General features: G+C 38.6%; 1 protein-coding gene across 2 annotated transcripts; it reads right to left on the bottom strand.

Annotated features, from left to right (window-relative positions):
- Positions 1-480: 480 nt before the first annotated feature.
- On the bottom strand, positions 481-13,708 carry lztfl1 (leucine zipper transcription factor-like 1). 2 transcript variants are annotated; one of them, XM_084102669.1, is made up of 10 exons: positions 13,466-13,708; positions 12,574-12,698; positions 12,275-12,469; positions 5,104-5,161; positions 4,534-4,605; positions 4,373-4,438; positions 3,976-4,053; positions 3,337-3,513; positions 1,850-1,953; positions 481-1,744 (listed from the first exon to the last, which is right to left on the bottom strand). In XM_084102669.1, the coding sequence occupies exons 1-10, from the start codon at positions 13,466-13,468 to the stop codon at positions 1,726-1,728; spliced, it is 897 nt and encodes a 298-aa protein (XP_083958795.1). In that variant the 5' UTR covers positions 13,469-13,708; the 3' UTR covers positions 481-1,725. The 2 variants fall into 2 exon arrangements, with proteins under 2 accessions (XP_083958795.1, XP_083958796.1); XM_084102670.1 differs by having other exon boundaries at positions 3,337-3,495; positions 13,466-13,698.
- Between the last annotated feature and the right edge of the window lie 11,105 nt (positions 13,709-24,813).

The following is a 24,813-nucleotide window of genomic DNA, read 5'->3' as shown; positions in this document are numbered from 1 at the left end:
GTCTCAATGTGGGCACCCCCCTTCAAGGAAGTGCCTTAAATTTTTATCATCTCCTTCACTTCATCGAACTAGGAAAATCACTGCCTTTAAAGGGTTTTCAAAGAACATTTGGGTTGATGATGGCAGCCTCATCGTTATGCCACCTCAGTCCATTCCATTTGTGGCCATTTCAACTTTGGCTAAAGCCCATGTCCCACGGCATGCGTGGCGGATTGGTAAGGCATGTCAAAGTGACCCACAGCTACGTCCTGATTTAATGATGCATGTTTAAATAAATTAAATAAATTTAAATAAACAGATTAATAATAAATATGAAATAATGCATGTGATGGGTGTTTGCTCACCTGAATATGCCACATAAATATCCCCTTATTTAAACTAAAAGTGAATTTATTCAGATAATTACAACTAGTAACTGCCAGGTCTACAAACAACTGCTAAAGTATTAACTGATGATAAATAATCATAAATCAGACCAAAAATGCTGCAAAAGCAAACTTTATGAGCTCAAGTGAACCATTGCATTTCACACTATTACATCACTAGAAATGTTAATATCACTCCTACACAGCTGTTACAGTGATCCTTACTGATTGAAGGGGAAAGGACATAGGTCTTACAAAAATATACTGTGGATAGCATATAAATATACAATGAATGTGCAATACAGGAAATATTTAAAAGCACTGGTGTCTCCAGTGATGTAAAGACTGCACTCAGCTTCTAATTGGCCTGTAGTGTTAATATGTAGATACGTTTCACTGGTCTCTGAGTTTACAGAATATACGAATTCACATAATTCGATTCACAGTAATTTGAGGAGTAAGTGTCAAAACAAAGTATGTGGACTAGTGCCTCACTGTGAGTCAGAATGGGAATAAACATATTTTAATGAAGTATCTAACTATAGCCAGGCAAATAAAACAAAAGAATGAACTATTCTTAATTATATATATACACAATTTATACACAATTGCATCAAAATTGCAATGTATTCAAATGTTACCATAATTGCCATAAATTTCAATATTGGCATAATTGCCATAATTTCAATTTTGGTAATTCCAAAATTACCAATATTTCCTACAAGATGTTATAATCTACAAATGTTTGTATAGGTTATCTCCTTGTGGTAGCAGATAAAGGTTCTAGTAGATTCATTTATTCATAAAAAATAGAAAACAATGAAAAAATTGCACAGCTATATACTTTTTTGAAAACAAAGTATGTTGGACCTAAAAACAAGAATTTGACAGCAGAGTCAAGCTGAGTCAAGCTGTATTCCTCTAGGAAAGATGAGAACAAAGCCTTGGACATTACATTTCCTCTTTAGCAACGTGAACCCACAATCTTCTGTGCAAAAACATTAAAGTACTTGCAAAAAGCACCTCTCAGGTAGCCAGCCATAGACAATGAAGAATACAGAGAGAACCGGTGATAAATAACTAAGCAATTGTTGTGTCACGTCTGAATACAATTTCTAAACTATTGTAAACCATTAAATTGTACAAGTTGTAGCTGATACGTAGTGATCATCTCGCCGATGAGGAATTACATAAGAAGGCATAGAACTGTGTAAGAATCTCAGCTCATTTTTGTTGATCATACTTTGGTCCTTTGCCTTTTTGAAATGTATACCTTTATAGACAAAAATGACCACTTCCGTTAATATGTATTAAAAGTCCCTCTGTTGACCTCCTCATATGTGTCCTGTGGGTTAAATGTTCACTCATCTGATTCATACCTGTGAAGGGAATAAAATGCAACAAATTCACAAAAATTTTGGAATTAAAACAAATGAGTTTTATGACATTTTAGTGATGGTCATAACATCCGAATGAAATTATACCTTTGTAGTCTCTTTCTCAGATCTTTAATATGTTCATTCTTTTTAGTGAGAATCTCCTTCATGTTGCGGTATGCAGCCGTCTGCTGAAATTTCTTTTCCAGTTCCTTAATTGGTAAATAAACACAAAATGTATTATCAAATGCATAAAGCTTCACTGATTTATGAACCATTGATTTGCTATTTATGAACCACTGACTTATGATACCTTAAAAGTTCTAAAGATTTTTTTTCAGCAAGTAAGTTATAAAAAATATAAAAAATTAAATAATAATGTGTAATTATGTATAATAATTAATTATAATCATATATAATCACATTTATATATATTTAAATGTATTATTGTCAGAATAAATTAATTGGGTGAAATTTAAAGATTGAGACTGAAGCTGATTTTTTTACTGTCATCTGTTTTTTTAAGGTGAGTAGCCAAAGTAAAACTGAATCAAATTTCCAATTGTGATCAGGGCCCGTATTTATCAAGCTTCTCAAAGTATCATTTTAGTCTTAACTGCTGGGAATTCATGAAATTTACTCCTACTTTCAACCTTAAGTATAAAAGCAAGTTAGCAAATTTCTTAAAGCTAAGAATCACTCTTACTCTCCCAGTTATTTAAAACAGCTCGAGAGGTCTCTCAAGTGGTTATGAGTAGCCAGTAGGGGCTTGTGATGGCACTGAGGAGACAGAGACGTGCGCAAATCTTTTAGGAGAGGAAGAATGTTTTGAATGTTTGACGACGAGCAGTTAATCAAACTGAATTGTTTATATACTGTGCAATTTATAAGCGAAAATGTGATACGCACTTTATGGCATGTAATACCTACGTACCCCACACCAATAACCCTACCCAAACGTATAATACGCACATACCCCACACCACTAATCCTACCCAAGGGGTTTACAGTACCTATCATATGAACATAAAACCTCATTTTCGAGTATAAATTGCATGATAAACACAATGCATGCTATAGAGATGCATTTCATGAGATCAGGTTGGTATATCATTATGTATTCTCTTGAAAATGATTTATTGTCAAATGTGTGTAAACTCCTCTTAGGAATTTCACCATTCAATATGAATTTATCTGAGAATATTCTTAAATAAGGAAATCTATTCAGTGATTGGTCCATGCCAATGTCATCATCCAAAATCATCCCGTTTGTGGCACAGCAAAGTGTCGTGAATCATCTCTAAGACTGACACTTAAAATTTATTCCTACACTTCACATAAATTACGACTGAGATGCTTGATAACTAACTTTTAAGAGCAGCTTTGAGCCAAGAATTGTTTTACTCTTAAGTCAATTCTTAGCAGTGTTCTATGGAGTAATACTCAGAGGTTTGATAAATACGGGCCCTGATTTCATTCATATGTGGAAATATACTGAATTTGTATCTGATTTTTGCATTGTGATTTCAGTGTGAACAGTCAGGTCAGAATTCAGATTAGTGTCAGAATTTGCAATGTGCAGGTGGCCTTAATACCTTCTCAGCAAGGGAAAGTTGCTCCTGGACACGGAGTAAGTCATGTTTAGCGGATACCAGGCTGTCTTGCAGGTCTTTCTGAGAAGCAACATTGGCATTCAGAGTCTTTTCAAAGTCAGCCTGCATTGCTGCAACTGTGCCTTCCAGATTTGCGATCTCCTGAGCACACATTGCAAACTACCAATGAAAAAAAGGTCTGTAAATATTTTGTCAATTTTACTGCTGTTTCTAAACTTTACACACAAAAAAACCTTTACAACACATATAGTACTGTGCACTTGACAGATACATATATAAATAAATAAAACAGCACATACCACAGAGTTCCCATGAAGCCAAACAGAAAGTCATAACGGAAATGGTGAGAAATAAAATCTTATAAACAAAATATGAGAAGTCATATGCCAACAAAGGGAAATCACTCTCTGTGTGTTCACAGGGGCATTGACCTTTGTCAATGCCCCTGTGAACACAATCCAAATGTCTACTATGGAATCAAACTCAAACACAATCCAAATGTCTACTATGGAATCAAATCCATGCCACATATATTTGCAAAACAATAAAGTATAGGTCTACCAATAATGAAGCTGAAGGCTAAAATTGACAACTTGGCTAAGTGTGTGGTATATTTTATACCTGATGATCTCCTTGGCTTTTTTGAAGGGCTTTCAAGGCTCTCTCTGCTTTGGACTTGTCATCTAGAGCACTCATGGCCTACAAAGCAATCATTATACAGGCATGAGAGATAATAATGTACTATAAAGTGGTGCCCAAAACTATTTGGACACTTAAGCCACAATTAAAAATGTCTGAATACAAAATATCAAAGCAAGTGGTTTTTATTTTAAAGAAACACAGCACAAGCTCACTTTTAAAGCTAAATATTTCACAAAAATATGTCTGTTGGGTTTTATATGAGAAAATAATGTTTTTTAGGGTGCAAATACTTTCTGAGGCCACAGTATGCATCACGTTTACCAATATACTAAGACATTCTGGGTTTTTACTATTATTATTTTCATCATTTCTTTACCTGAGATTCCAAAGTTCTGAGTCTAGCTTTCAATTTGTCATTGTCCTCTTGTAGTCTGGAAATCTCCTAAAATTAAACAATTAAAAAGTTAAAGACTTTCTCTGATAGTGTTTATTTATTTACAGTACATGTGTACTTGTTCCAATTTAATAAGAAATTACCTTCTGGAGTAGTTCAGAAACACCTCCTTCATTCAACGGTGCTAATTTTGGCTTACTGGACTCCTGATTTACCTAAAAGCACACAAAGAAGATGTTGAAGGTAGTAGCTCACCATGGAGAAGCATTCTTAAAATATAGTCCTTGTTTTTGTCTTTGTTTATTTAGGACATATGAAATCAAAAAAAATTATCAGAATTAGCATTGTGGTTCATTAGCTTTGAAGCCTTAAATATGCTCATCTAATGTACTTCTAAATTTGCTAAATAAACAATGCATTTCATGGAATTTTTCATTTGAACTCATGACAGAAACTAAAGTTATATGGCCACAAGATGTTAAGGGAAGTTATGTTTTGACTGTTTATATTTGCTGTTATCATCAGACTAGCATGACAAGCTGTTCTTAAGAACATCACAAGCCATGACAATCTAGAACGACAAAAGGCGTATGTCACACTTTAACCTGCAAAATGTGTGAATTTTGTGCAGGCTGCTACAAATAAAACAACTTAATAACTGACTACACCTATCAGAGACAGATGTCTCCTGTCCAGACCTGCAATGAGCTCACCTTGCTGTTGGGTTTGAAATCAGTCTTCTCAAACTCAGCTACTTGTTCCAGTAACTCTCTAATAAGATAAGAAATTAAAAAAGGGGGGAATGAGACATGTAAGGATTCATTATGAATGTTGCACAATATATGAGCGTTATCCTTGTTATAATTAATTTTAAAGGAGTCAAACCATAAGAAATCATACTTTTCCTTGATACTTTGAACAGAGTGTCCAAGCTGCTTTTACATACAACGCAAGTGAATGGGGACTAGGGCTGTCAAGCTCCAAAAAGACAAAAACAATTATAAAAGTAGCCCATTCGACTGTCCATTCTCTCCAGTCTTTCTCTTCAGAATACTTTTGAACATTATGTAGGAAAATTAACATCAATATTAGGAAAGAGTGGCTGAAATACATTTTTCTTGATCACTTTAGTCAAATGGTCCATTTAATTCTAAGATTCAAAGGAGGAAGAAAATGGTCATTATAAACAATATTATGACTGCTTTAGCTCAAAATACATAATGGACCTTTTAATGGACATTAAGGAAAACATAAATAATGAAAACATTTATAATTACTTTTTTATATGTATGAAAAATATTAATACATTTAAGTTGATGTTACGTGTTGATGTAAGCCACAGAAAAGACACATCAATGACACAAAAGCAGATGCACCTGCTCTGATTCTCTGTTGTGGGTGGAGTCAATGAAGGGAAAGAGAAGAAGAGCCTCTAAAAAAACACACATACGTACATGTCAGTTACATGATTCTAAATGGAAAATAAAGCCCCTCCTTCTCCTTCTGAAAACAGTTTGTGGTAGGCAAAACATTTGGCTGTGCGTGCGGTCTGTGAAGATTGCGGTGTACACATGCAGATATGGGTGTTTTCCCTGTGTGAGGCCCATCCCTGATGTACCAAGGAGGGAGGATCATACACAAACACATACAGCTGTTTATGCAAGTAATGGAGACAAAACACACTTAGCCACAAACACCATCATACTGCACAAGCGACATGTTACAGTAAACAAAAGTGTAAAAAAAAAGTGCTGCTTAGCTCTCTCAGATCTGTGTTTGTGATTTTTACTGTTGTTGGTCAAATTTAGTTCAGTACTGACCACACTACAGTGCATAATTTTAAAAGGACAAAAATTCATATTCTACTCATCAACAAAAACAATAATAAAAGCAGCCTATCAAACTATATTCCAAGTCTTCGAAAGTCATACAATAGCTTTGTGTGAGGATTAGAAAGAAGAAGGAAAAAACCAGGTAAACCACCTAATGATGACTTAATTTTAGTGAAGTATCCCTGTGGATAAAGCGGTTTCCTCAAAGCAACACAAATCAATTCAGTTGTGAAGAATAGTTTATTTCAACAGCGAAATATTGCTAAACTCAAATCATGTCTTATCTTTCAGTGATCTGGAGAAAGTAATTCATGCTTTTATTTCTTCACATCTTGATTACTGCAATGCTTTGTACCTGGGTGTCTTCGCTGTCACGTCTTCAGCAGATACAAAATGCAGCAGCAAGGTTGCTGACAAACACAAGAAAGAGGGATCATATATCCCCTATTCTGGCCTCTTTACACTGGCTACCAGTTCAATTTAGGATAAAGTACAAGGTGCTTTTGTATACTTTTAAAGCCCTACACGGACTGGCACCAAAACATATTTCTGAACTTATGAACTTTCGTTGCTCACAGAGATCTCTGAGATCCCAAGACCAGCTGCTCCTTGAAATTCCTCGGTCACGCTTAAAAGGCAAAGGAGATCGCGCTTTCTCATTTGCTGCCCCAAAGTTGTGGAATGGTTTACCAATGTCTATCAGATCGTCTACCTCTGTAAACATGTTTAAAACCCATCTTAAGACGTATTTGTTTGATGAGGCCTTTGCTACTTTGTAAGGACTATTGGTTTGGATTAGATGCATTTATAATATTTTATCTCTTTCTCATGTTTTATTTGATTAATTCTTTCTTTGTATTTTTGTTTTATTTAATTCCTTTGAAACTGTACAGCACTTTGCACACAGTGTTTTTTAAGGTGCTTTATAAATAAAGTTAGAAAAATCTGTATTTCAATGATAACTATAAAAATAAATATAACTATATTAGCTATATTAGCTAGTTATAGGATATAACTAACTATATCCCTCCCTCCACACCTGTGGAGAATATCATTCTATTTATTCTAATCGTGTGCTACAGTTTAGTCATCTGCCACTTTAAATGCTCCAGCTCTAAAGCAGAATGGTTTCTGATTGGCTGTCAATATTTGTATCATTCATCAGCTGGAAAAAATTGTTCTGCAAGTTATTTCAATAATACCTTTTCTCTGTGCCAGTTATTGTAATAGTTGTGGTGTGGACTCTGCTATTATTTTATATTTAGAATGATTTTTAGAAAAATATCTTTATCATTATTGTTATAGTTATAAGACCACTAGGCATTCCAGATGTCCTAGCCTGATGACCTCTCAGATGTCTTCATCATCAACATAAAAATCAGAAAGTGAAAGTTTAACTTTCAGCTGACCTTTAAGCATGAGGCCCGACCAGAGCAGTAGGAAGGATGTGGTTTTGACTCTGACAGTGGAGCAAAAGTGCATGGGTCACAAATATGAGATCATGATCCTAAACCCTTCAAATTATTCTAATTCAGTCTAGTGGTTAGCATGAGTAAAATTTAAAAGAAATTACAAAACCAAGACAATTTTGTTACGGAGTGTCTATTTATGCTAAGTAAGTATTTAAGAAGTAAGACGTGCTGAAAATATAAATAGTTTTAAGTCTAAATTAAAAACATATTTCTTTAGTCTGGCCTTCCTGTAATATCTTATAATGCTTTTTATATATTTCATATGTTTTTCTTCATTTTTAGCTATTGAATGCCTTAGTAAATCCTTATAAACTTTATTCTTATTTTTGTATCTTACTGGGTCTACTATCTACTGTATTTATTGTTTCTTTTTGTTGCCTGTAAAGCACTTTGAACTGTATTGATTTGTTTGGAAAAGTGCTATATAAATAAAATTTGCTTGCTTGCTTGCTATTTACACTGTGCAAATAGCCCGCCTTGTTGGCAGAGGCCAACTAACTCTGCCCTCTGACGTCTGGTTGGGCCAGACAAAATTACAGAAGATGCTAGGTTGTCACTAGATTGTCAACAGTAGCAATAGTGTTGGGGCAAGGCGCGAGGAAGAAAGGCGAGTCCGCACCACTCCCTTTTGCCATCACATATCAGATCTGAAAGGCATTTATGTTCAATAAATATGAAAAAAAATTAGAAAAGTGGAAATAAAGTGTCTAAGGTGTGTTTAATAATAAAATGTTTATCGGGTAGGTGTAGGGAGGGCTTAATTGTCCCAATAAGGTAGCATCCATATAATAAATTGTATTATTGCATACCGTTTAACGTACAACAACACTGAGCTGCACATGGTATTTGCTACTATTTATAAGTATTAATAGCATAACTAATATTTACACATTGCAAAGAAAATATTTTTACATAGTGTAAATAGAATCTATTGCTATTTTCACTTAGTGTTTAGAAGTTTAATAACGGCTAGACATTAAAGGGCATATTGCTGGTTAGAGCCCCCAGTGAGTCATTGTATAGAAAACTAGATTTTCTTTAAATATATACGCTATTAAGGCTTCTTGAGTCGTTTTTGTGAGAAAATTTTACTTCCGCATCTGAAAAATACCAAACCGGAAGTGATGTAACGGGAGAGAGTGCGGCCAATTTAAACAATAGGAAAACAATGGATTGCAATGACAGTTTGGACGCTGAGGAAATTGTAAATGTTTACTCGTATGACGGACCACAGAGCCATACAATTATGAGCCTGCTATGTGGCCAAGGGAGCAGGGACAGGCCAGGATTAGACAGAACAATGGTCAGAGGAAACAAATTGAGTTTTGGTGTGAGGAGAACCAGTGGAGGACAGGGCAGGTGTCTTGGTGAGAGACCAGTGTTAGTTCATAGATATATATACGTTAGCTGACGATATGTAACACTATGCTCAGATCAGAATATTGTACAAAGTTATCATCATGTATCAGGCAATAGCAAAGCTAGTGTTGGTCATCTAGGAGTATTGATACTTACCATTAACAGAAACTAATATGCTTTGATCAGGAGTATGTCACACTCATTAATATCCGTCCACACTAACGTTACGTGATATAGCAGTTTCTCATCACCAGAGGAGAGAGAGGGTGGGAGGGAGAGATAAACATTTTCCCGATACACATTTTTGTTTCATAGGTGCTTATGAGGGAAATGCGAGGCCATGGTGACAGCTGAGGAAAGTCAGTGCTGCAGGGAGGTGGAAGCATACTGGGCCTTAGTGGAGAATGTCACCCCCAGACTTGATGTACAGTGTCTGACTCTGTTGAACTCCATCATATTGCCAGGATGATAATCTTCCGGTCTAAAGTGAACGCTACACACTACCGCGTTTTTCGAAGCAGATGCAGAAGTGAAGTACCATCTCTTCACCTGCACAAAACGCTTCCAGGCACGGAAGATGGCACCGTCCTTTTTCTTGTTAGGAAACCTGTGGACTCGACAACCTGCAACCTCCACAAACACAATAATTTACCGAATTAAATTGAAATACAATAGGCTTGTTCGACTTCACACAGTGCTGCGCAGACCAATTGCATGCCGTTTAGAAATTGTGTCTGACTTGAGACAGCACCGACGCCACATGACTTTACGTATGCCATCAAAGTACCGCGGAAGCAGCCGGCTGATTCATTCTGCGCAGCTTCTCCAGAGCGGCTGCACGAGCTCTGATGACAACACAACTGCTCCACAATTGGCCAAATCCACCACATGACAACTATCATGTGTGTTTCGTGTTTATTCGAACACCTTCAGTTCCACTACTGTTCACAAATCTGTTTTTATAACAGTAAAATCTCTTTTCACGTAGTCACGATGTAATATTGTGTCATGTTTATCAAAATAAAACTCATAAAAAAACGTAGACCCCACTACATTGGTATTTAAAAAGTATAGGCTATATGTTGAACTTTATTCTTGTACAAACAGACGTTGTATTTAGCAGTACATAAAGTATTAAATGGAAACGTATCTGAAACGTTTGTGTATTCATTCGATTCACATGACGTCACTGTAGCTTTGCGCCGCCATCTTTGCGACCGACGGTCTCAGTAATGCCTGCAATATGTTGTGCAGTTGGCTGCAACAACAGCAGAAAGAGGAACCCTGAACTGGTATTTTATTCTATACCAAAAGAAGAGAGAAGAGAGAATAATTTATTTAAAAGACTTGAAGTCTCATGTTGGTTTGTGGTTAATTATATTTCCATTATACTCTCAGTGGCCAACATTATACAGACAGATATCGACAGATAATGTTTTGTCTTCATTTTATTGTTGGATCTGTTTAAATGCACTTTATCATGGTAAGTTAGTAAGATTTGGGGTTGTTTTGAATATAACTCTCTGTCTGTCTGTTAGTTAATACCTATCTAAATCTAATAAATATTTTTCTGAAGTTCATAAAGATATTGTCTTCGTCACATGCGCTTTAGATGTTATTTTGTGTAAGTAACGTTAACGTTAGCTCTGCAGACGATGCATAATCTCAGCCTTGAAATGCATATTAAAGGACTAGTTCTTCCAAAAATGATAATTCTGCCGTCATTTACTCACCTTCATGTGCAAATCCTTAAGTTTACTTTCCGTGGAAGACAAAGGGACATTTTTGAATATGTAGCCTAATGGAGACTCTTCTTGTCGATGTAATGAAAGTGAATGAGTAACGTTAGCCTACTGGGGGCTGTCACGCAAAAAAAAAAAAAAAAAAAGACAAAAAAACATCACAAAAGTATCATAAAAGTGATCTAATACGACTCGTCCGTTATATTAATATCGTTATTTATTCATATGATAGCTTTATGTGACGAACAAACTGCAATTTAAGTCGTTATATTATAATCACTGATGAGCTTACTTCTTGATAGCTTTTAATCGCAGCCGAATCATTCAAAAAGATTCGACTCGAAAGATTCTTTCATTTCGATATTTGTGTGTATTAAACCTTCTTCTCTGTAATTGAACATCTGTTCTTTCGGACAGATATGGCAGTCTTTTATGATATTCTACTGATGTCTCTGGCTGTGCTGATGGACGGATTAGATAGATTCATTCATGCCAGCCGAACAGCTGCAGATTCATAGATTCATTCATGACATCGCCTCGACTCTCATGAACGCGCGCCATGACTTAAGAATTTCTATATCATGAAAGGCCAATTGGGGCAAGCCTGGGGCAGATAATAATGGACTAAAGAAAACTGGGGGTAACAAATAAGGATCGGAGCCTAAAATAGAAATTTTCTCCAGGTATCTCTGTCTCTCTCTCTCATTCAAATGGACAGTTTGGGTGGCCATACCGGGCGAGTCGGTCGCAAATATGGCGGCGTTCTATTTGTAATGACGTAGGTGGCATCTATGAATTTGACAAATATTGCATTTATTTCACTTTAGTTGTGATAAAGTATGCAAACACCACGTGAACAGTCACTACGGGAAGCATAAAGTGTACGACTTCACATCTCCGTTTTCAGCTCCTCCCCGTCTGCACGCGGCAACTCTCGCTGCTCGGTTACATCCAGCCACAGCCGATGTCGAAACACACCTAATGTGTAACGGAAAATACACTGAATCACGACCGTTCCTACTGAACACCAACCTACTCTGCACTGAGCAAACGCAGAGCACGGCAAACGACTCCCTCTCATGACGTAATATGCCCGATTTAAAAAAAAAAAAAACTTTTTTAAAAAACGGTCAAGGACATTGTCACTTTTTCTACTAAATTTGTGCCCTCACGTCTTGTAAAACATTTTAAATCCTGCATTAACTTTTCATATGGTATTTTCATACAAGGTTATATATTAATTTTGTAAAAAAAATAAAACAAATCTGCAATATGCCCTTTAACTATTTTTAAAGAATTTAAGACATTTTAAGAAGGACCGCAGAAACCTTGTTAAATTTATAAAATTATTTTATTATTTGAGAAGAAAAAGACTTTTACTATACTTCTATACATTTCTATTATCAGATCGTTTGTTTCTCCTCGAAATAGTTGCAATGAAATGGAAGTAACAACAAATCGTTTCTTCCTTTTCCTCACCTGTTCTCCAGCTCAGAAATGTCTGTTTGCAGTCTCAGATAGAATTTCTCCGCCTGGGAAAAGAGTTGTCGCAGCAGAAGCACGTTAGTGTGAGCTGTGTTTATGAGTTCCATCTCCACTTCTCCACGCACCAGCACCTGCAGCCCGTCAAGCATGTCAGACACCTCATCCACTGTATAAGTCTCCTCTATGAGCCTTTAATATGGAAGTAGAGAGGGGGTAAAGTCAGAGAAGAACATTTAAAGATGGAAAGAGAGTAATTGTGAATACACAAACGACATAGGCTTGCATTCTCTCACCTACTGTCCTTCAAGTCTTGGAAGCAGGAGTCGATTGTCTTCAGTCTCAAGGCCCGTTTAGAGCGGGCAAAGCGCATGTAGTTTATCACCTCATTTTGATGGAGCTCATTAAACCCAAAATCAGCCTATAGGGAAAGCCACAGGATATTGTATTTAATGGCTAACAGCTTTACAGACAAAGTTTGTGGCAGAAATCTTACTACAGAGAAACAGCGCCCTCTTCTGGCTGAATGACACTTTAACACCAACTCACTGTACTAAGAGCTATAAGAATATTATATCATTGTAAAATTCAAACAACCTTGAAGCTGACTTACATATCGGGTTCAAAGATTTTCAAATTTACACATAATTAAATGAATACACTTATGTCAAACAAGCAAATTAGGAGTTTATGTGATAGGCTAAATAGTTGCATTTTCCAATTCAGTAATTTTAAATGTATTGTTATCTACAGGTGTCTCTTATTAAAACAGCATTTAAATAAAACACTTTTACTGGTTAATTATATCAATAATGACATTATAGGGGAGTGATTACTGTTTGCTCTGGTCTATAACCCCTTCGCACAAATTATGCTGATTTCTGAACAGCTTATGATTTGATATTGCTTATAATAAAGAACATATATCAGTATTATGTTACACTGAACTCACATTGCATTTACTGGTTTCAATGGCCTGAAAACATTACCTACTGGTGTCATCCTCTAGATCGGGCTAGTATTCACTCTTTTCCCACTCTTAACTGCTTATTTTTAGATCGCATCCATTTATTATTCAGAAATAGCGCGTATGCTAATAAACTGGTAAAATGTAGCCACACACATGATTTTTTATCAAGTTTCCCATCAGATTAACGTTAGCTAATGTTAGCTGGCTAAGCTACTTACCATTACAGCAGGGTGATGCGGAGTTTTATCGTGACAAGGAGTGAAAATAAACGACTCTAGAATGAAATATATTGCGTTAACATAAGGCTCGATAATCAGTAGGCATGAAAATAAAGTGGGAATGATGTTCACGACTGAAAGATTTGCAATGAACGGTAGCGAGAAGAGTACTATTTTGCTTTTGGGTTGCGCTTGGAAACGGAACAGCGTTGCTGTGTTACTAATCACACTGGAGAGAGATTTGCAGACGGCAGAGGGCGCGCTGCACACGGAAATCTGTGGGCCTAAACCGGCCTAAACTGATATCAAAACTGAGGCAAAAGTTTTTACAAAACAAAGATTTTTGGCTTAGTTTGTAGGTAATTGTTTTAGTAGCAAAGTCCACAATTGGGGTAGGTGGGTAATTCTAACATTATCCACTGAAAATATTTTTGTTATATACCGTGTATGCCTATACAGTAACCTGTTATTTTTAGAAATAAAATAAATTACTGTAATTCACCAAAAAGGGTTTTTTTTTTTTCATGTTTCAAAGGTTGTAGTACGTTCCTATTGACCAGACTGACTTATGACTGACTTTATTTCTTATGACTGGTGAGAAATGCAAAATCTCACCTATAGTAAGTCAATCTGGTCATTAATGTAGGTTACTACAAGCTTTGAAACATGAAAAAAAAAAAAAAAAAAAAAAAAACCTTTTGATGAATTACATTGTTTATTTAAAAAAAAAAATAATATTGTTTACTGTACAAGCGAGATATTGACAGAAGCTCATATACAGTAAGTCAGCCTGCCCACTAGGTATTAAAGGCAAATCTTTTTGGGGGGAAGACTGACTTGCTGTGTATATGAGCTTCTGTCGATATCTCGCTTGTACAGTAAACTATTATTTTTTGGGGGAAAACTGCTGTAACTCATCTTAAGTTTTTTTTTTTTTTTTTCATGTTTCAAAGGAGTATGTTCCTAGTGACTCACTTACTACAGGTGAAATTGTGCCAATACCTCCCTTCATGTATTTACAGTCTGATTTTTTTTTCCATAAAAAATTACTCTAATTAACTTAAGCCAGTCGTCACTAGGAACGTATTACAACCTTTGAAACATGAAAAAACCCTTTTGGTAAATTACAGTAATTTTTTTCTAAAATAGAATTGTGTAGGCCTACTGTACATACATTAAGATAGTCAGTCTTGTCACTAGGAACGACTACAACCTTTTAAATATGAAAAAAATAAAAAAAAACCTTTTGGTGAATTACAGTAACTTTTTATAAAAATTATAGTTTACTGTAAATACATGAAGGGAGGTATTGGCACAATTTAACCTGTAGTAAGTCAGTCTAGTCACTAGGAACATACTACAACCTTTGAAACGTGAAAAAACCCTTTTGGTGAATTACAGTATTTTTTTCTAAAAAATAATTGTGAACTGTACATACGTTAAAGTAGGTATTTGCAAAATCTCACCTGTAATAAGTCAGTCGTTTATTAGGAACGTACTACAACCTTTGAAACATGAAAAAAAAAAAAACTTTTGGTGAGTTGCAGTAGGCCTATTTCTAAATATAATAAAAAATAATAGTTTACTGTACAAGCAAGAAATTGGCAGAAGCTCATATACAGTAAGTCAGTGTTCCCACAAGTCATTTACTATAATTGTAAATACCGTTCATTTGATTGAATGATTGGACGTTTATGGACTGTGAGTGGAATTTGCAGACGGTCCCTTTAGCAGCCTAGGCGAATATGCAGGAATATCAAACCTAAAACTAACTTTACTGCCCTAACCTAAAGCGTGTTTAAATGCATCTACTCTGATGAAGAGATTACAATCAGCAAATAGAGTAGCCTACTACTATTTTCAAGTGTCAGCCAATGGTATCATAGAGACCGCCTTCTGATGTTTGATTGACACCCTCTCATTAGCATGTAAACTTTCAGTTTAGCATTTCCTTTAACATTTTTTTAATTTCCCTAACATTCGTTTTGTTTATTTAATTATTTATCTCCTCACACAATTCATTATTTATATATTTATTTATGCAGGAATATGTGGATTTATGTATTTATTTGCACATTTTTTTGAACAAGGTCTGTTTATTCAAGATTTTACAACATACCAAAAAAACAAAACAAAGGAGAACTGAAACAGTACAGTATACAACAAAACCCCAACACAACCCAACCCTCTACCCATCAGACAAAGATTATTGGATATATACAGTTAATATACAAAAAAAAAAAAAAAAAAAGAAACACTTGTAAAAATTATTAGAAAAGGATACATAAATATACATACATAGACACGAGATAGATAAAAATATATATATAATTTTGGGACTGTATTCTCTACTTGATTTTTTCAACAAATGTCAAGAAGGGTTGCCAGATTGCATAGAATCTCTGGACAGACCCTTGAAGAGAGTATCTTATTTTCTCTAGTTTAAGATACTGCATAATCTCCTTAATCCAATGAGAAAAAGTGGGAGGAAGAGAGTCTTTCCATTTAAACAATATTAATCTTCTGGCAAGAAGTGTGCAAAAGGCCAACATTTTACAATTATAGCTGCTCAGGTGCATGTTCTGTGGTGTAACACCAAATAAAGCAGGAAAAGGAGATGGTTCTATTGGCAATCCTATTGTTTCTGAAAATTAAATGCTGAATCAGGAGATTATAAATTCTACCAATGACTTGTTTTGGATCTTTTCCTTTTACTACCTTAAAAATAGAGTCTAATAGAGATGCAGGAGGATGTGAAGAAAACAAGCAGTATGTGAAACCAAAAAATTCTGTACTTGCAAAAATCTAAAGAAATGGGACCTGGGAATCTTAAATCGATTAACCAGCTCATCAAAAGATGCAAAGGTGTTCTCAATATAAAGATCTTGTAATGTACAGATCCCACACTTAACCCAGATATCGAAGGCTTTATCTAATATTGAAGGAGTAAACATAAGGTTTTTACTCAATGGGGCACATAAGGAGAGGCTACAAAGAGCAAATGATTTTCTAAATTGATTCCAAATTTTTAAGGATTGTAACACTATAGGATTGGAGGAATAGTGAGAGGCAGGTGCAGGCATTGGAAGTTCAGAGCACATTAAAGAGGATAAAGAGACAGATTTGCAGGAGATTTTCTCCAAACTAAGCCATTTAGGGGTGTCAGAGCTATCATTATACCTCATCCAATAAGTCAGTCCTCTAATATTGGCCGCCCAGTAATAAAACATAAAATTGGGGAGTGCCATGCCGCCTAAGGTGCGAGGCTTTTGTAATACACTTTTCCGAATCCGAGGATTTTTGTTGTTCCAGATAAATGCTGATACAAGTTTATCTATGGAGTTAAAAAGTATTTGGTCAAAACACATATAGGAACTTAGGCAATACATTCATCTTAATAGTATTAATTCTACCACTTAAAGAGAGGGGCAGCAGGTCCCAGCGTTTGATATCCCGTTTCAGACCTTCTATCAAGGGCAGGAGGTTAGCTTTATAGAGGTCCTTGTAATTATGTGTTGCCCAGATCCCCAAATATTTAATCTTTTTGGTGGTGACTTTAAAAGGAATCGAATTGAAAGAGATAAGTGTAGCAGCTGCATTGATTGGCATTAACTCACTTTTTTGAAAATTTATTTTGTAGCCAGAAATCCTACTGAATCTTTCCAATATGTTCAGTAATTTAGGGAGACACGACAAAGGATCTGATAAATACAACAATAAATCGTCCGCATAGAGCGAAATTTTGCACTCCACATCTCCCCTACGAATTCCTTTAATAAAAGTGTCTTGCCGCACAGCTATAGCCAGTGGCTCGATTGCGATGGCAAATAGAAGAGGGGATAGCGGGCAGCCATGCCTGGTGCCTCTTTGTAAACTAAATGGGGCAGATCGATGATTGTTAGTGTGAACCGCTGCCATTGGGGAGGAGTAGAGAATCTTAACCCACGATATAAAATTAGGGCCAAATCCAAATCTACCTAGAGTGTAGAAGAGGTAGTCCCACTCACCCGATCAAAGGCCTTTTCGGCATCAAGTGATATCAAAATCTCTGGTATGTCGGGTAAGGAGGGACTGTAAATAATATTTAAAAGATTCCTAACATTAATAAAAGAGTACCGATTCTTTATGAAGCCAGTCTGATCTGTGGAAATAATGGAGGGAACAAGCGCCTCAATACGTCGGGCTAGCAGTTTCGCAAGAATCTTAACATCTGAGTTCAGGAGGGAAATCGGACGATAGGAGCTGCACTGAGAGGGACTCTTGTCTTTCTTCAAAATAAGAGAGATAGTTGCTTCACGCATAGTGTGAGGGAGAGAATTTGAGGACAATGATTCTTTGAATACAGTGAGGAGCAGAGGGGCAAGTGCGTCTGAATTTTTTTTAAAGAACTCAGATGGAAAGCCATCTGGCCCTGGCGACTTGCCATGTTGCATACTTTTAATTGTGTCAATAATCTCTTCTACCGAAATGTCTTTCTCTAGATCGGATGCCAAATCTGAGTCTAATTTAGGAATATCCAGGTTACGAAAAAACTTATCAAGGGCAGATTTATCGTCTGGTGGTTCTGAAGTATAAAGGGCAGCATAATACAGACGAAAACATGAGTTTATCTCCATATGGTCTACATGTTTTTGACCTTGTTCATCACTAATCTCCAATATATACTGATTAACAGTCTTCTGATGCAACTGATGTGCTAAAATTTTCCCAGCCCAGCCCCCCCCATATTCATAAGAAATATGTCTGGATTTTACTAAAAGGTTTTCTGCTTGACGAGTTGAGAGGAGATCAAACTCCGTCTTAAGCAACAGACGACGTTTAAGTATATCCTCAGAAGGTGAGTGGCTGTATATAATATCTAATTTCAAAATATCGTCCGTCAGCCGCCTAAGACGTTTGACGGTGGCTTTCCTTTGCATTGAACCATACGAAATGATCTGCCCCCTCAGATAAGCTTTCAATGCTTCCCAAATTGTTAAAAAAGACATACCCGGGGTCTTATTGTGGGATAGAAAGAGATTGATCTCTGATTTAATAAAATTGACAAAAGTTTCATCCGACAGAAGGAGGGGGTTGAATCTCCATGGGCGGTATCCAGGATCTGTGCCTGGAATATTTAACTTAATTTTCAAGGGGGCATGATCCGAGATGACTATGGATTGATATTCACAATCAACAACCATGTGAAGAAGTTTATTATCAATAAAAAAATAATCGATTCGTGAAAATGAGTTATGTACTGGAGAAAAAAAGGAATAACCCCTAGAGGTAGGGTTTCTGGACCGTCAAATGTCTGTCAAACCATATGTCTGAAGAAGAAGATTAACTGTTTGGGATGACTTAGATTCAGGACACACTTTAGATGAACTGCGATCTAACTGGGAAGAAAGGACACAATTTAAGTCTCCCCCTAAGATGAGGTGGTGGGTATCTACATTGGAAATTCGGGAGAAAGTATGGGTGAAAAAAGTATTATCATCCCAGTTTGGGGCGTAAATGTTTACTAAAATAACAGGGAGTCCATACAATCTTCCCATCACAATGATATAGCGCCCCATGGGATCTGAGTCTATATTAGACACCACAAATGGTATATTCTTACGCACTAGGATTGCTGCCCCCCTCGTCTTGGAATTAAAACTGGAATGAAATATTTGCCCTATCCATCCTCCTTTTAGTCTAATCTGGTCCGCCACCCGGAGATGAGTCTCCTGGAGAAACGCTATGTCAGCCTTCAGATAATCAAGGTGCAAGAGTACCTTTTTCCGTTTCACAGGATGATTTAAAGATTTCACATTCCAACTAATAAAATTAATCATGCACCCTGCATTTCCCACTGAACTGGTGTTAGCCATTAGGAAATTTAGTTAAAGTCCGCGTGAACCGGAAGTTGCAAACGACTTTTCTCCAGTGCTGTGACGTATTTCCCAGTGAAACGGAATATTGAACAGAGGGCAGGGTTTTACTCTAGCGCTCCTCCTCTCCATCTCTCGCTCATTACAGACTAACGATTTGAGGGGAGTGGTTAAGCGTTTCCCAACCCAAGTCCTCAAACCTACGTCATCAGAGAAGGGATGCCATTCCAGACCGGAAGTAACTTTTCAGACTTTGATTAAAGATTACGACGGCAAACAATTTTTTTCTGTGTTTTAACTTGCATGGATTAATTGTTCACCACAAGACTAGTAATATGCGCTAACAAAGTAAATAGGGTCAATTTTGATTTCAGTTGGACTTTAAGGGAACACTGAGAACACAACCCCACAAGATAAGACAGTGAAATGTTAAAAAAATAAAACAAAAACAAAAAATAAACCCTTCCAAAAAGTCAAGTCTGATAGGACCCCCACCCCAACCACCTAAATGAACCTGGTGGCTGTAACACCCATTGCAAGATGTGCCATACATTATATTATGGCAAAGGAGAACCACTTTAGTGTCAAATAATAAACCAGCTTCCATCCAGCTGGAAAAAAATAAAATAAATAAATAAATAATAATAATAATAAAATAAAATAAAAAATAAAAAAGGAGAGGGGAGGAATAATAATAAATAGTGAGAAAAAAAAAAACGGGAGGATAAGCGTATACATTACACACTTATATATATATACATATATACATACATACATACACACACATACATATACACATATATACATACATACCATATATATATATATATATATATATATATATACATACATACACACACACACATACATACACATACATATACAAAAAAAAAGGCACTTCACATTGTATTGACATTGAGCAACATCAGTAAAATATTATTGCTGCATCCATAAGAACGACAATTGCCATGGAACATTGCCGTTTAGATGAACCAAAAGATCCCAAATTTGTCTCTTATTACTAGTACTGAACCAAGGTGAGTGACATCCCTGCGCTCCCAGTTTCCAAAGAAGAGAGAGGCTAAAATGTAAATGTATATTAATAGTTCTTTACTATAATACCAAAGCAAATGCCACGAGACGAAAAATTGTAACGGATTGGTCTCTGTCGACGTAAAGAAAAGGCAAAGTCCAAAACAAAGTAACGTTAGTAGAATGGTGTAGTAAATTCACTTGTTTGATGTTTACTCGCCTTGAATCGTGGACTTCACGTAAGCCATTGCTTTCTCCGGGACCAGAAATTCCTTGTTATCACCCTTGTAGGAGATTCGGAGACGGGCTGAGAACATTAACCCGTAACGAACATCACGTCGGCCTCGAAGAAGGTTCCTGACATCGTTGAAAGCGGCCCGTGCTCTGGCCACACTTGCGGTGTAATCTGGGAAGATGGCTATCGGTTCACCTTTATAACGAAGTGGGCCTTGTTCTCGGGCTCGGCGGAGAACTTCAACGCAGTCCTGGAAGTAATGGAGCTTCGCGACAATCACCCAGGGCTTTCCATTAGGCTTTTTAGGCATTAGGCCTCTGTGTGAACGGTCGATTAAGATGTCTTTCTCCAGGTTTAAAACTTCCTTCAGCAGCTTAGAGACAGCAACGGTAGAGCTCGAACCGGTCTCCTCTGGAATCCCCACAATGCGTAGGTTACATCTCCGCATCCGTCCCTCCAAATCGTCGTTCTTTTCCTTCAGGTTAGCAAGCTCTGTTTTAAGTTCTGCAACTGTCGCCTGTAATGAAGTGATCTCGTCCGACCATGATGATACTCCTGTCTCCACATCGGTGATAGCGGCCTTCATGTTATCTATTTCAGCACGTACCGCCACCGTATTGTTCACAATTTCCGATTTGACTTCTTTTAACTCATTCTTAAGGAAGCTAAAATCTTCAGCAAGAGCATTTTTAAGTTACGCACGAATGAAGACAGAGATATCCTCTCTCAGGGATGTAAGAATATCTGCTTTCCAATCCTCCGTGTCCGTCACCGACTCTGGCTGCGAAATAGGAGGCAAATCAGCGGGGGCGGTACTGGCTTGCGTCGAGGTTGTCTCCGGCCTGTTGCTCGCAGGGCCGCTGTATTTATATTTACGCAGCTTAGACGCCATTGCAGAGACTGATACGGATGGCAGTTGTTCAGAGGGGTGTCACGAATATTAGAAAACGGCGTCCACAATAAATTCACAGAAAATGCGCTATAAAATAATAATTTTAAAGGAAGCTAGACAGGAGCTAAGTTACACACGTCTTACTCCATTGAATGCTCACTAGCGCCCCCCCTTATTTGCACATTTATGTATTTATATATTTATCTATGTAGAATTTTGTGAATTTATTTATTTATTGTTTTTGCAGGTTTCGTCCTCCATAGTGTTGCACTTACAAAGGTCTTTGAAAAAATCAATTTCAAACAGAAAAAAAGATTAACATTTATGGCATACTAGAGCTGCACTATTAATATAGTGCGAGGGCACTTCGTCCCCCTGTGACAGGGGGGTCCCTCGTTTAGATTTGTTTAGACATTATAAAATCATTAGTACAGCGACCACAGACGCATGAGTCTAATGTCGTAGATAAGTACTCGATACCAGTATATTTATAAAACATATCACATATATTTATACATTTTTAACCTCCACCTGTCACGGAAGCAGACTCAAGAGATGGATAATGAAGTTAACAGGAGTTTGACAATACTGAGTGGAGACAGAATGCAGGTAAGTGATATGAACAATGATACTTTGGAGAGCGGTGTGCAGGCGAGGTATGGAGACTGATTGTGGAGTGAGACAGATGGCTGGAACAAAGAACACTGGAGGCAATGGAGATGAAGACGCTGCAGTGGAGACGCTGGAGAAATAAGGTTAGCGATAGCTGGGTAATCCTCTTCGTATGAACGAGACCGGACTACGAACAGAGGTGAAGAGTGTGTCTTTATAGTGGTGGTGATGATGATAGTGATGAGGTGCAGGTGTGTGTGATCAGGAATGACGTGCAGGTGGGAACAGAGGAAAGTGATGGGAAGTGTAGTGCAGGAACCTGGCAGACCTGTAACAGTACTCCCCCGCTGTAGATGATCTAACCGGGGAGGGGGGGCAGGTGCCCTGTAGCCTAGACTGGTGTAAGCAGGTGGGTGCAGACTCCAGGACGATGTCGGAATAGCAGGTAACCAGCTAAGACGGCCATGGCAGAGACAGCCCTTCAGGCGGGCTCCCCGCTGGACTCTGGAGGAGGACAGAGACTGCCCATTCAGGCGCAGCGGCGGCCATCTTGCACGATGGCTCATGCGAGATGGTGGCCATCCTCGATGAAGGCTCAGGTGCGACGGCAGCCATCTTGGGATGAGGCTCTGGAATGGCAGCGGCCATCTTGGGACGAGGCTCTGGAAGGGCGGTCTCAGTGTGATGAGACCCTGGAAGGGCGGTCTCGGCGGGACGAGAATCTGGAAGGGCGGTCTCGGCGGGATGATACTCTGGAAGGGTGGTCTTGGCGGGATGAGACTCTGGAAGGGTGGTCTCGGCGGGACGAGACTCTGTAAGGGTAGTCTTTGCGGGATGAGACTCTGGAAGGGTGGTCTCGGCGAGACGAGACTCTGGAAGCACAGCGGCCATGACAAGACAAGGCTCTGGAAGGGTGGTCTCGACGGAACGAGACTCTGGAAGGATGGTCTCGGCGGGACGAGACTCTGGAAGGGTGATCTCGACGGAACGAGACTCTGGAAGGGCGGCAGCCATGATGGGACAAGGCTCTGGAAGGGTGGCCTTGACGGAAAGAGACTCTGGAAGGGCGGTCTCGGCGGGACAAGCCTCTGGAAGGGCGGTCTCAGCGAGACGAGACTCTGGATGGGCGGTCTCAGCGAGACGAGACTCTGGATGGGCGTTCTCGGTGGGATGAGACTCTGGAAGGGTGGTCTCAGTGGGGCGAGACTCTGGAAGGGTGGTCTCGGCAGGACGAGACTCTGGAAGGGTGATCTCGACGGAACGAGACTCTGGAAGGGCGGCAGCCATGATGGGACAAGGCTCTAAAAGGGTGGCCTTGACGGAAAGAGACTCTGGAAGGGTGGTCTCAAAGGAACGAGACTCTGGAAGGGCGGTCTCGGCGGGACAAGACTCTGGAAGGGCGGTCTCGGCGAGACAAGTCTCTGGAAGGGCGGTCTCAGCGAGACGAGACTCTGGATGGGCGTTCTCGACGGGATGAGACTCTGGAAGGGTGGTCTCAGTGGGGCGAGACTCTGGAAGGGTGGTCTCGGCAGGACGAGACTCTGGAAGGGTGATCTCGACGGAACGAGTCTCTGGAAGGGCGGCAGCCATGATGGGACAAGGCTCTAAAAGGGTGGCCTTGACGGAAAGAGACTCTGGAAGGGTGGTCTCAAAGGAACAAGACTCTGGAAGGGCGGTCTCGGCGGGACAAGACTCTGGAAGGGCGGTCTCGGCGAGACAAGTCTCTGGAAGGGCGGTCTCAGCGAGACGAGACTCTGGATGGGCGTTCTCAGCGGGATGAGACTCTGGAAGGGTGGTCTCAGTGCGGCGAGTCTCTGGAAGGGTGGTCTCGGCGGGACGAGACTCTGCAAGGGCGGCAGCCATGACGGGACAAAGTTCTGGAAGGGCAGCGGCCATGACGGAAAGGGAATCCGAATCTGCTTCTCCTATGGTGTAGGACGATCCACTCACCCACAGGATGTTGTCGATGTATTCCTTCAAGGAACACGTGGTGGCAATAGATGGAAATTGCCTGAAGAGTGGATCGTCCAGACCCATCCAAAAGAGGGATTTGAGGGTTGCCTTTTTCCAGGACACCTGGTGAACAAGGTGGAGGAATTCCTCTATGTAAGTCTCAATCGGGCGGTGGTCCTGGGAGATGGCAAGAAGCACATCGGCCGTGTCGAGGGGACTGAGGAGGATGCCCATATTGTTGTCTGTCGGTAATTGGTCCGGACTTCTGTTACGGAAGTAGACTAAAGAGATGGATAATGAAGTTAAAAGGAGTTTATTGACAACACTGAGCGGAGACAGAATGCAGGTAAGTGATATGAACAATGATACTTTGGAGAGCGGTGTGCAGACGATGAGTGGAATGGTTCTTCTTACAGGTATGTAGACTGATCGTGAGTGAGACGGATGGCTGGAACAAAGAACACTGGAGACGCTGGAGACAATGGAGATGAAGACGCTGGAGATGCAGGTGGGAACAGAGGAAAGTGATGGGAAGTGTACTGCAGGAACCTGGTAGACCTGTAACACCCCCCTGTCAATTTATTTATTTTTCTTTTTTCTTTTTCAATGCTAATTTATTTTTGATGACTCAGTATTTTGCTGTTTTCAAATGTCATCACTTTTTGTGAAACACTGTTTGTACTCTGCTTGCTCAGTGGAATAAAGCTAAGAATGAAAAATTTACACTGCTTTATTGTATATTGTGGGAAGTGGTCTAGCAGCTCTTAAA

The sequence above is a fragment of the Abramis brama genome, assembly GCF_963993115.1.
Source record: "Abramis brama genome assembly, chromosome: 24".
Lineage (NCBI taxonomy): Eukaryota > Metazoa > Chordata > Actinopteri > Cypriniformes > Leuciscidae > Abramis > Abramis brama.
Note: the sequence above shows the minus strand (reverse complement) of the source record. Positions and strands in the feature narration are given on the sequence as shown.

What these genes read in the sequence shown, in the direction of transcription:
- lztfl1 (XM_084102669.1), bottom strand. An exon ending in ATTTCAAACCCAACAGCAAG is followed by an intron (nt 4,606 to 5,103) that starts GTGAGCTCATTG and finishes GTGTGCTTTTAG; the next exon opens with GTAAATCAGGAGTCCAGTAA. An exon ending in TCAGAACTTTGGAATCTCAG is followed by an intron (nt 4,054 to 4,372) that starts GTAAAGAAATGA and finishes ATTGCTTTGTAG; the next exon opens with GCCATGAGTGCTCTAGATGA.